This window comes from Sinocyclocheilus anshuiensis, unplaced genomic scaffold (genome assembly GCF_001515605.1).
Source record: "Sinocyclocheilus anshuiensis isolate Anshui unplaced genomic scaffold, SAMN03320099.WGS_v1.1 scaffold518, whole genome shotgun sequence".
Classification (NCBI taxonomy): domain Eukaryota; kingdom Metazoa; phylum Chordata; class Actinopteri; order Cypriniformes; family Cyprinidae; genus Sinocyclocheilus; species Sinocyclocheilus anshuiensis.
Window position 1 is genome coordinate 288,815 of NW_015544151.1, and position 13,284 is coordinate 302,098.

At 39.6% G+C, this 13,284-nt stretch overlaps 1 protein-coding gene across 1 annotated transcript in view; it reads right to left on the reverse strand.

Moving 5' to 3' along the window:
• The window catches only part of pnpt1 (polyribonucleotide nucleotidyltransferase 1), a gene marked incomplete at its 5' end in the record, with an annotated part of 11,521 nt that extends 11,127 nt beyond the window's left edge, over positions 1-394 (reverse strand). The window contains 2 exons of the mRNA XM_016495002.1: positions 16-76; positions 270-394. Coding sequence (XP_016350488.1) covers positions 16-76; positions 270-394 — 186 coding nt within the window. The remainder of the gene's footprint in view (positions 1-15; positions 77-269) is intronic.
• Positions 395-13,284: the final 12,890 nt, after the last annotated feature.

The following is a 13,284-nucleotide window of genomic DNA, read 5'->3' on the forward strand; positions in this document are numbered from 1 at the left end:
CACACACACACACACCTTGATCACCGCACAGCCGTCAGCGAAGCGGGCCAGTTTCCCAGTGGAGATCTCCATCCTCCTGCACACAGTAACACCACCACACAGTGAGGTAACACCACAGTAATACCATGGTACTGATGGATTGGCATACGCCGGCGGCGCTGTAAGGTACTTGTAGAGTTATCTTTAGGGTGTTGTTGTGTTCTCAGTGTGTGTTGTGAGGTTGAAGAGTCTCAGCGCTCATCAGCACTGACTGATGAAGAGTCTCTCACCTGTCCGCTAAACTCACTGCCACTGTCCGCTCATGAAAGCCTCTGACAGCCGCGAGCCGAGCCTTCATCCCCCACCTCATCCTCATCATCATCATCATCTCTCTCATCCTAACACTCAGCGAACATCACAACACACTCACACACACATGCAGCGGGCACTGGGCCGCCATGACAGTATGAGTGCGCAGCTACAGCAAGAGCACGTTACAGCGCTGCGTTTCAAAATAAAAGTCGCCACTTTTATCGTTTAATACGGAACACCATTCACGTTACACTATCAAGAACATATTACAATTATATAAAATGTAATAAAAAATATTGAATATTTTAATTTCATATAAACAAAATATTTATTAAAATCAAGTCAGGTCAAAAGATCATCAATTTTATTTTTTTTATTATCAATATTTTATTGCAAATCACAGGCCTATGTCACATAGGCAGTTTAAGTGGCTACCTAGGTTTTAGTTCCCTTTCGAACGGTCTCTGCCGTTGCGTGGAACACATATGGGGGAAAACTCCTGTTTTACTCTGTACTGAAACCTGGGGCCTGTACCATGATGGTAGATGAACAAATTCAGAGTTACAGGATTAGTTTCGAGTTGACAAAACCAAACCACTCCAATCAGGCTTTGTTGGTACCATGATGCTGTTCATCAACTTTCTTTGTCAACTCAGGCTTTGATCCTGAGCATGAATGTGTTACATCAGTGGCAAACAGCCAATCACAAGCCTTGCAACACAGAGCATGTGTGATTCACTTCTCTGCAAGAGAGCCAGAGAGATTCAAAACTCTTCTTAAAGGTGCAGTATGAGATCTGGAAAATGCTAACTAGGGATGCACCGATACCACTTTTTCCAGTACTCGCCCGATACCGATACTTTTATACTCGAAACTAATCCTGTAACTCTGAATCTGTTCATCTACCATCATGGTACAGGCCCCAGGTTAGCTGTGCAGTGTAAGTTACTAAGGCAACGAATGCAGCTAAAAGCCAAGCCACTTTCATGGTACCTAAAACCCAGGATTGGTGCAAACTAAACTGAAACTTACCTGGCTATTTACACACGCTGTCTCCATTGTGCAGGTGTGTTGTTAAATGTTTGATTCAAAATGAGTTGCTCAAGTTCTCCGCTAGGTGGGGATGTTTCCCTTAACTGTGAGTTTAATTGTATTGCTCTGTATTTCATTGAGGATCTTCATTCATTGACTTGTGATTTATAATTAATTGAAAGTGTGTCATCTATATTCAAACTGTTAATATTTAAAACCAAAACTCTATACGATCACAAACTAAAAAATAATTTGAGTGACAGAATTAAAAAAGATAACTGTTTAAAATTAAACAGAGCAGAGTTAAAGAAGCATTGCTGTATAAATGGTTTATTCTCTTACTGAATCCGTGAAATCCTATTTACACACGCTGTCTCCATTGTGCAGAAAGCAGACCGCCCAGGCAAGACCGTCACACTTACACCTCAGAAGGCTTACAATGCCCTATAGGTGTGAGGGCACACTCCACAAGGGGTATGGCCTCTTCCTGGGCTTGGTCCAGCGGGATCTCTATTGGTGAGGTTTTTGTGACCGCCGGCTGGTCCTCGCTGTCCAAATTTGTCAGATTTTACAACTTAGACGTCCCTGCCCTGCAGGCGTGGGTTCTTTCTGTTTTATTGCCATTCTTCCCTTCTGGGTGAAGCTGGTTATATTCGTGCTTCTCAGCTACTAGCTTGGGGTACAATGTGCTCATGTTCTTAGGGGCCCTTATCTTAGCGCTCCGAGAGTTTATTCTGTATCTGCTCATAGCGTGGCGTGATTGGATGCAACCATGCAACAGATGAGACCGTTCGAAAGGGAACGCTCCGGTTACTGATGTAACCTCGGTTCCCTGAGATAAGAGAATGAGCGTTGCATCACTTGCCGCGCTATAAGCTGCACACGAATTGATGACTGTCGCTTCAGTCGAATGATCTGATGAATGGCGCTCCAAACCAACTTATATAGTGGTTGGCTCCGCCCTTTCTGGTGCGCTAAAGCACCATTGGTTTGTGCAGCTACACAAACGTGAACAAATCAGGCTTTAGTACAGAGTAACATAGGAGTTTTCCCCATATGCGTTCCATACAACGCTTGTTCCCTTATGTCAGGGAACCAAGGTTACGACAGTAACCAGAGCGTTTAGTTTGAGATCTTGTGTATTGTCTCAAGACTGGTTCTGGCATGTTAATGTCAATGTCACGACAACAGACAGTCTGGGTAATTTATGGAAAAATCAAAATTACGTTTATTTCTACTCTACAATGTGTAGTAGGCTATGCATAGCTTATAATAGTGAATAAACAGTGGTGTATAAGTGTGTATTTTGACCACAGCTGTAAAGCAGAACGAGTTTAAAACCACTGTAGCAATAAATAAATAACAAACACAAGACACAAGTGTTAACAGGTCAGAGGTTTATGTTAGTTCATAAGTTAGTATCACATTTCAATGGAAATGCGGAGAACAAGAGAAGAAGGGCAGTTTTTTAAGCATATTTCACGAGTTAAATATATTCTGAAGCACAGTAAAAAAAAACTTAAATGAGATATTTGAAAAAGAACTCTGGTCAAAATTAGAGAACACTTACAGATACCTCCAACTTATTAGTGTTAATCTGGAACCTGGTGCTAATTTCCTTAATTATATGACAAATCTTATTTCACTGGCAGCATTCCTCTAATTTCCACTGAGATTGAAAGATTGCGGGCCGCTCTAAGGTGACTGAAACCCTGGGACAGCAGGTTGTCCAGATGAAGGCCAATATCAGTCATAGCAAGAGAAGTTTGTCATTCCAAATCTGTGATTTCTAGAATAATGCAGATTTACAATGTCACTAACTCATTCAAGTCCCCCCAAAAGGCTAGTCGTCCACAAAAGATCGCTGGAGAGTGCGGTGCTCCCAAATAAAGACTTCAGCGCTGAGCGTTTATGAGCACAAAAGCCGCCTAGATCTTTCACATTAAATCTGTAGGTGCTTCCACTCTTGAGCTGTTCTTGACTGAACAGGTGGAGGCGTAGGGAAAGCGTTTAGATTCACTTCCTTGTTGCTGCCGCGTGTTTTGAGTTGAAGCTCCGTCAAGTTCATTCTTTATCGTCTATTTTTCAATCTTAAAATCAATTTTATACACCATCATTTTTGTTTCTATAACGTGTGAATATATCCCCCATTGTATTCTACAACAAAAACAATCAGAGTACCTTGTTATCACTAGTTTTATTTTGATTTGCCGAGGACAAGCTTCAGTCTGGATCCAGAACACCTGAGAAGAGATGATGCCAACCCCTCAGAGGACCTCAGATGATGCCAACCCTGAAACAACATACAGAACTACCACATTCTGCTATAAGTTTGATTGCATCATATTATAATTGCTGTTCACCGTCTGTTTGATTACATGTCATTAATTAACTGCATGATTTTTACTGTACATTTCTGCCATATGAACAACTTGAGATAGTCACCACTGATGAGCTACTACTAAATATAATGTAGAAACTTTAATGTTCTGTAAAGCTGCTTTTCAACAATTTGCATCGTGAAAAGCGCTATAAAAATAAACTCGAATTGCATTGAACTATCTCACCATTTGCCCCAAATTTTGATAGTCTTTTTCTTTCTTATTTTAAGCTCATATTTATTTGAGAAATGGATTCACAAATGTACTGTCTTTGAAATGATATTGAAGGGATCATTTCGCCATAGTTCAAAGAATTTGTTAAAGTAGTGTTTTTTGTGTTATCTTTCTTTTGAACAAGATTTGAGTTCAGTGTAGTTGTGTTCATTAGTTTTGTGTGAGATGCAAAACATTTCTAAACCAATGTTCCTAGTGTTTTATGTCGAGTTTTAGTTGACAGTAATTGTTCATATGGATGTATGTAACTGTTGGTATTTAAGCTATCTGGGTTATTTTCTTTCATTTTTTGGCAGTTTTAACAAATTAATCATTATCAATTTAAGTCATTCGTTGATTTGAATGTATGGCTGCCAACATTACAGGAGTGGCGCCTGAACAGGGACTTGAAACATTGAAACTGAAAATTTGAAAACTTAAAGATATTTCTTTGAACTTGACTTTGTTTCCTGAAGTTGTTTTTTTTTTTTTTACATTTGCTCTGTGAAACTGGACCTTTTTTGCTGTTTGGGATTGGACACTGAACACTTTTGTGATGGTTTGAATTCTGGTTAACTGAGCTGTCCTGCTCCTGCAGTTCATCTAAAGGGAAGTGTGACTGATCAATATCCTTAACCCTTAGAACCCACAGAGATCTTGGAATCCCTCAGTGACGATGGAACCAGAGAGCAAGTCCAAGACTGCTTTCATCACTCCATCTGGTTTATGTTAATTAAAAGTCATGCCATTCAGGTTGAAAAATGCTCCATCAGCATTTCAGAGATTGATGGAGACTGTCCTAGGTGAAGTACCAGGAATTTACATTTCTGGGACATGTGGGAAACACAAAAGGCATCTCTGCTGACCCCAGCAAAGTAGAGGCCATCTGTTCCTTCCCGCCACCCAAGAACCTTAAGAAGTTCAGCAGTTTCTCGGGTTGGTAGGATGGTGCCATCGGTTTGTGCCCAGTTTCTTTCAGATACCACAGCCTATAAATGCCTTGAAGAAAAAGGGATGTACTTTTCAGTGGTCACCACAGTGTCAACAAGACATATCTCACCTCACCCCCCCATCCTGAGTTATCCTGACCTCCAGCTTGTTGTCTACACTGATGCCGGTGACTCAGGACTGGGTGCAGTGTTGACAGCGAAAAAAACAAGGTATGGAAGAAGTCATAGCTTATGGCAGCCGAACATTAATCAAAGCTGGAATTAGTTATTCAGCTACTGTAAAAGACTGTCTTGCAGTAGTATGGGCATTAGAAAAATGGCAACTATTTTAAACTATAGCTCTACTGACTACTACTGACTACTGACAGTACTAAACTACTGACTTTAAGGTTGAGTAGAGAAAAGAAAAATTCAGCCTCATCCTTCAAACATGTAGCTGCCTTGGACTCTAGATTCAGAACACACACAGCAGCTCTTGAAATCATCAGACTGATTGTTATCAGTTCACACATATACTCGGACATTAGTCTTCCGTGACTACAGTCTATTAATCCTTGCACACATTTTCAACATCCACTATTTAAATAAATTAGTTATACAAAATATTATAGAATTACTCATTTCATTGAATTTTAAGTGCTTTTCAAAGAATCACAATTTAATAATAAATTAAATTCAGATGAATTAGTGCAAATTTTCAACTAGCTTGCAAACATTTCAATAAGGACAGCTCTTGGAATAAATTTAACAGCTTATCACGAGGATGCCGTGAGGAACAAAAGATCATCAGATGCTGCACAGTGCTGTGATTTCAACCAAGACATAGATGAAAGAGGACAGAAAAGGGAATCGATCTGAGATATTATGATAGATGAGCCTTTAAACTGATCAGTTTTAGTGTGTTTTAAAGGTAGGGTTGGTGATTTCAGAAAGGGTAGCAATAGCATGTGTAAGAGAACTAAATGGGTTTACTCCACAAGATGGCACCATGTTCCCGGGGAACTCTAGATCGGCCAGTAATCAGGAGAATTGTGTTGGCCTGTGTTTTGCCTTATTTAAGCTCTGTCTTACCCGGTGCTTTTGTTCAGTACTGAGCCTGAGGAAACAAGATTTTTAGTTCTGTTGGATGTCTCATTTGTCTTGATTTTTTTTTCAACAAAACAGCCATAAGATTTTTTGAGTTACATTTTGTTAAACCATCTTGTGATCAATCCTGTCAATAATGAGAGTTGTGCAGCCTCGTTTATGAAATGCATTGTATGATCACATGGAACTATGGATTTTATTCCATGTAAAATATGAGGAACAAATCAGGATTTATAAAGCCAGAAACTGATGTAAAAAATGTTCTTATGTATATGTCAACTATTGAGTATGCGTACAAACATTTTGGTACTCATATAACAATAATTCAATTAATTCAACATTGTTTATGAAAATGTAAAGATAAATAGACGATCACAATATGCATTAATGTGCACAAATAAGCAACATCTGAACAGCTTAATATTTATGAATAATTTCCTAAAAATAATATTAAAATGTTTATGCACGCACACACACACACACAGACACACACACACACACGCACTCACTCACTCACTCACTCACACACACACAGACACACACACACACACACACACACACACTCACTCCGGGCCATGCTGCACATACGTTTTCAGAGAAAGCTCTTGTATTTCTTTGCTTGAAACATACGGAGAGTATGTGGGTGTCTGCAGGTGGATCAGATACCGGCCAAGATAAATGTTTGTCATGAAACTTCTGTGCATTAAACATGGTAATTTGAATGAACTGATGTTATTGAATCTGTTCAGACACTGTCACTGCGACAGGTGTTTATGGAGAGAGGTTAATCTCAAACTTGAAGTCTGTTTATTTTCCCCTACTACTAGAGGGTGCCCAGGTATCTGAGACCTTTTTGGTTTTCTCTATGTAATTACAAGATTCCTTTTTCACACTGAAGACATAAATACGTGGATGCCAAAATATATTTTAATCTCAACAGTTTTCTGCAAGACATTGTGGATTATTTGCAGAATGTGCAAGGGTGCCAATATCTGTCATGTCTCCATCAGACTCCGCATCCACTCCTGCTCTCCACTCTCTATTACCAATCAGTCACGGACACTATATATACTGACCAAAACTAGAATGTTTAAAGTGCTATATGAATAAGCATGACTGGCCAGACATACAGTTACAGTGCACATCAGTCCAGCAGTCTGTAGCTGTGTACAGTGACATGAAGAAGCAGCATGAGAAGGAACTTCTGCTTATGCTGTTTTCTGCTGGAACCGCAGAACTGAAGCTCCTTCTCTCCTCTTGTGCTTAGCTGTCTGAATATGATCTCCAATGTCCGTTTTACCTCTGTGGCCAACGAAAAACAACAGTTACAGTTACTGCAAAACACTTGACTTGCATTTTCAAATCATTCCTGCAGGAATGCACATGTAGACACCTGTAGTAGTTGTAGTCAGTATTCCAGCAACATTTAAAACACAAGAGAAGCTGCGTATAATATGTGACCCTGGAGCACAAAAGCAGTCTTAAGTCGCTGGGGTATATTTGTAGCAATAGCCAACAATACATTGTATGGGACAAAATTTTCAGATGATGCATACATCTCAGTTTTAAAAAATTGACCCTTATGACTGGTTTTGTGCTCCAGGGTCACACATATATATATATATAGGTGTAGCACTGTAAAGATGTCTGGGAAAAAAAAAAAAAACATAACCAAGATGCAGTTAATTGAAACATTTGAGCTGTTGATGCCTCTCTCAAAAAAACTTTAATGAACACACCAAAGAGAGCTATGGGCGGAGATCAAGATTCGGGCTTTAGAAGACATGGGGCCAGATGTACTAACAGACTGCAACAGCCTCTTTTGGTGTTAAAAACTACTCTCAGGATTTACATTAAGGTAAATATTTCAAATGCAAAGTGAAAACGTAGTGCTGAAAAGGTGTGGACTTATTTAAATGATTTATTATTTAGAAACGAATCATGCAACAAGAGCTCAACAAGAGGTTTCAGCAACCAGCTCCCGCCTCTCTGCCCGTTTTCGATTATTCAGGAGTAATGCTCAGCAACAACATTCTGTTGGGCGTTAAAGCGTAGTTTCAAAGCCTCAGGAGCATCCTCCGTTGTCTTTTCTTGGTTTGGTAAAGTATAGAAAGAACTCTGACCTTCTTTTCCCAGGTAATGAAGAAACAAATCTTGCCCCCTGATGCATTAACGACAAGTAATTGTCCAACATTTTTAGCCAACATCAAAAGATGGTTCACCAGATAGGAATGGCATAGGAAAGAAAGCAACAGCAAATATTTTTCTTGTAGAATAACAAAGTCTTGTTGCCAATTTGTAATGTTACACTTTACATTAAGGTTCCCTTTATAAAGGGTTTATAAAGGTGTTCATGAATGATTAATAACTCATTTACAAATGCAGTATAAATCATTGATAAGCAGTTATAAATGCATGAATAAAAAGGGTGATTTAAATGCAATACCTGCCAAATAGTGAGCCATTTTTAACTCACGTTATAAATGCTTAATAAATATATTTATTAATACTTATTTCACTCTAAACCAGATTCCTGATTTATTTCATGATGCAGCAAAACTTTACTATTATAGCAAGACTGAAGGGTGTTGTATTTCTGATTTTCTGGATTTTTATCTCATGACTCTTATTTCTTACCAGAATCTACTCTGTACCTTACCCATGATTCTCTGCAAAAGTTCATGATGCCTATCCACAGCAATGATTAGAAACTGATATATTTTGTTTATCAAGATGAAATTATCAAATTTTATTTTTGGGGAAATATCGTAAAAGCACAACATTGACTTGATGACATATTAATATTGAAAATATTCAACATTCAACATTTCCAATATTACCTGTGAACCTTAATGTAACAAATCATTTATTAATGAGTTATAAATGTTAGTAACCTGTGAAAGTGAACCTTAATGTAAAGTGAACACCTCTGAACCATTTATTAATGAGTTATAGACATTAGTAAACATTGCTGAAAAGATCAATAATATCCCTGAGGGGTGATGCGTGAACTCTGAGAACTCACCAGACTACGGACGAGATCCAACATGGCGACGCGCTGACTGTAAACAATTGCTCATAATACAACATACAAGCCACGGAAACAATAGAAACACTGGAATATTTTATAGACAGTTATTTTTTTGGATTACTACCATGCCCCAGCCAAAGAAAAAACAACCGCGCCAGGTAGATTCCGCGGAATCGGAGAGCAGCACAACGAACATAGAGGTATGTGTGCTAAAATCAATCAGTAACAAACTGGCAATACTCGAACTTCTACACCAAGACATAAAAGACTTAAAGGCAAGTTTGGAATTCAGCCAAACACAAATCGCATCCTTGCAAAATGATAACTACGAACTGCAAATCAAGATAACAACTATCACAACACAACTGGACAAAATCACAGAGGAAAACAAACTCCTGAAAGAAACTATCCTTGATCTTCGATGTCTTAGTATGCGCGACAACCTAATTTTTTCAGGAATTCCCGAACAAACACAAGACAACCCAGAAGACGCAATAAAATAATTTATGCACTCAAATCTGAAGATTCCAAAAGAAACAGTAGAGAAGATCTCAGCCACAAAAACAACCAGATAGCAGGTACCAAACGACCCCGACCAATAGTGGCAAACTTTGAACACTACAAACACAAAGAACTAGTAAAAAGTAAAGGCAAAGAGTTATGTGGAACGCACTGTGGAATTAACGATCAGTTTCCACGAGAAAACAGGAAAGGCGGAAAAGACTTATACCAATTATGAAAAGATATAGAAACGAAGGAAAACGAGAATCACTTGTTGTAGATAAACTGTATATAAATGGACAATTATATAGAGACACTGACACCACCTGGATGTACAACACAAAACAAAACAAAACAAAAAAAAAACATCAAATCGCCAGCCAAAAGCATTGAACAGAAAAAAAGAAATGTCCGTCATACCGAATACATAAACATTATGAAAGTCAAGTCACTAATGTCGTACATGTTATGCTTGTTTTGTGTAAAATGTGAAATGAAAATCAAAACTTTCTTACATTTTGAGTATAAATGGGGAGCGAGAGTGAAACAATTAGAAATTAGACTAGTTGATCGTCGATCCAGCCGAGGAGGCTGCCTATGAACTCTCAGCCTTGTCTGTCACAGTCAGGGATGCTGTCTGTGAATTTCCTGACTGTTCTGTTTCCCTAAATGTGTCTGCTGAACTGTCAACTTGTCCAGTATCCCAGAGTTTGTTTGATTTCCCTGTCTGTCCAGTTCCAATCAAGGAACCTGTTATCTGCCCCATTTGTCCAGTTAATCCAGAAAATATAAACGCACTCCATGTCTGTCTCGTTAACCCTGTCACTGCCACAGAGACCGTTTATGAACTGTCTGCCTGTTCCGTTTCAGTCAATGAATCTGCTCCACCAGTCCCAGTTAATTAGTCCAATTATGAATTGTCTTCCGGTCCAGTTTTCCCCAATGACTCTGAACCATCAGTTTGTACAATTTCTGCCAACACGTGATTTTGAGTTGCCCGTTAGTTCACTCTCTGTCTATGCACTCGATCCTGAATCATCTGTTTTGCCAATGTCAGTTAGTGATCCTAGTGAGGAATTGTCTGTCTGTTCAGTTTTCCAAAGTGTGTCTAGTTCAGAACCAACTGTTTTACCAGTTTCAGTCAAGGAATCAAAACCTGAACAGTCTGTTGCTCTAAATGTAGCTGTTGAATCTGTCTTTGAGCTGTCTGTCTTGCCAGTCTCAGTCAATGAGTCTGATTTTGAACTGTCTATCTTGCCAGTTTCTGTCACTGAACTGTCTGCTTCAGCCTCTGTCAATGCCCTAGATTTTGAGCTATCTGCCAGTCCTATTCCAGCCAATGCATTTAATATTGAACTGTCTGTCTATCCAGTCACTCTCAAGGAGACCAACACTGAACTTTTAGCCCTATCAGTCATTCCCAAGGCCATTGTAAATAAGTCCACTGTATTTCCTGTTCCAACCCTGGGGGCCATGAGTACTCTGTCTGTGTTGTCCTCCTCTGCTTTCCCTAGGTCTCAGTCTTTCCCATGGTCTCCTGACCCATCTGCTCCGGCCTGGTGGTCTTCTGCTCCTCCGTGGTGGTCTTCTTCTCTGTCTGCTTCGGCCTGGTGGTCTTCTGCTCCTCCGTGGTGGTCTTCTGTCCTGCTCTGATAGATCTTCGGAGATAGCTACATTACGGAGCCATTCTGAGTTTTCTTAGTCAAAGTCTAGTTTAATCCTGTTTATTGCCTTAGTCATTTGTGTCTTGATCCTAGCCTGTGTATCTCGTTTCTGTATGATCTCTGCCTGCACTGAAGTATATCGCCTGTCTTGGATTTATAATTTAACGGATTAACCCTTTGGATTACCCTGTTTGGACATTGTTCGCTGGAGATCGACCATGCCCGTTCACTGGACTACTCTTGTGTCTTGCCCTCAATATACCAGTTTGCCATTGTCTGACCCTCGCCTGTTTTGACCACGTCTTTAATAAAAGCTTTGCAAATGGATACGAACGTCTCTCGTCTCGTTCGCCCCGTAACATTTACAGTGCTTCATATAATTCAAAAAAGAGAGGAGTTGCTATACTAATCAACAAACATATATCAATTTCAAACAACACAGAAATATCAGATCCAGAGGGACGTTATATTATCATAAATGCATCTATAAACAATACAGAAATTACTATTGCTAACATTTATGGGCCAAACACCGACAACGATTAAATATTCCACAAAGTTTTCTCAATAGTATCCACATTCCCACAGTCTAAAATCATTATTGGAGGGGAATATAATACAGTCCTTAATCCCTCATTAGATGAATCAAATCAAGTCAAGTCAAGTCACCTTTATTTATGTGGCGCTTTTAACAATACACATTGTGTCAAAGCAACTTTACAGCGTTAAATAGGAAAATAATGTGTCAATAATGCAAAATGACAATAGTAAACACTCAATTTTCAGTTAAAGGCAGTTCATCATTGAATTCAGTGATGTAATCATCCAGCTCAGTTCAGTTTAAATAGTATCTGTGCAATCATGTCGACGATATCGCTGGAAATGAAGTGTCCCCAACTAAGCAAGCCAGAGGCGACAGCGGCAAGTTACCAAAACTCCATCCGTGACAGAATGGAGAAAAAACCTTGGGAGAAACCAGGCTCAGTCGGGGGCCAGTTCTCCTCTGACCAGACGAAACCAGCAGTTCAATTCCAGGCTGCAGCAAAGTCAGATTGTGCAGAGGACTCATCTGGTTCCTGTGGTCTTGTCCCGGTGGCCGTCTAGGAGACAAGGTCTTCACTGGGGATCTGTCTCTGGGGCTCATCTAGTTGTCCTGATCTCCGCTGACATTCAGGGCTGTAGAGGTCGTCTCTAGGTCCTGATCCACCATCTGGGCTGGATGCGTACTGGATCCGGGTGACTGCAGTGACCATCTGGGCTGGATACGTACTGGATCCGGGTGATTGCAGTGACCATCTAATCTGGATACAGACTGGATCTGGTGGCTACGGTGACCTCGGAATAAGACAGAAACAGACTAATATTAGCGTAGATGCCATTCTTCTAACGATGTAGCAAGTACATCGGGTGTTATGAGAAGTGTTCCCGGTTCCGGTTGACCTAATTAATGCAGCCTAACAATCCTTTAACGGATTTGAATATCAGAAATGTGTTAAGTGTGTTATGTGTACGCCAGGTTAAAGAGATGGGTCTTTCATTTAGATTTAAACTGACAGAGTGTGTCTGCCTCCCGAACAATGTTAGGTAGATTATTCCAGAGTTTGGGTGCTAAATAGGAAAAGGATCTGCCGCCCGCAGTTTATTTTGATATTCTAGGTATTATTAAATTGCCAGAGTTTTGAGAACGTAGTGGACGTGGAGGACTATAATGCAATAAGAGCTCGTTCAAATACTGAGGTGCTAAACCATTCAGGGCTTTATAAGTAATAAGCAAGATTTTAAAATCTATATGATGTTTAATAGGTAGCAGAACCGGGCTAATACGGTCATACTTCCTGGTTCTAGTAAGAACTCTAGCTGCCGCATTTTGGACCAGCTGGAGTTTGTTTATTAAGCGTGCAGAACAAGCACCCAATAAAGCATTACAATAATCTAACCTTGAGGTCATGAACGCATGAATTAACGTTTCTGCATTTGACATTGGGAGCATAGGTCGTAATTTAGATATATTTTTGAGATGGAAAAATGCAGTTTGAAGTTTTACAGAAACGTGGCTTTCAAAGGAAAAATTGCTATCAAATAGCACACCTAGGCTCCTAACTGATAACTGATGATTGACAGAGCAGCCATCAAGT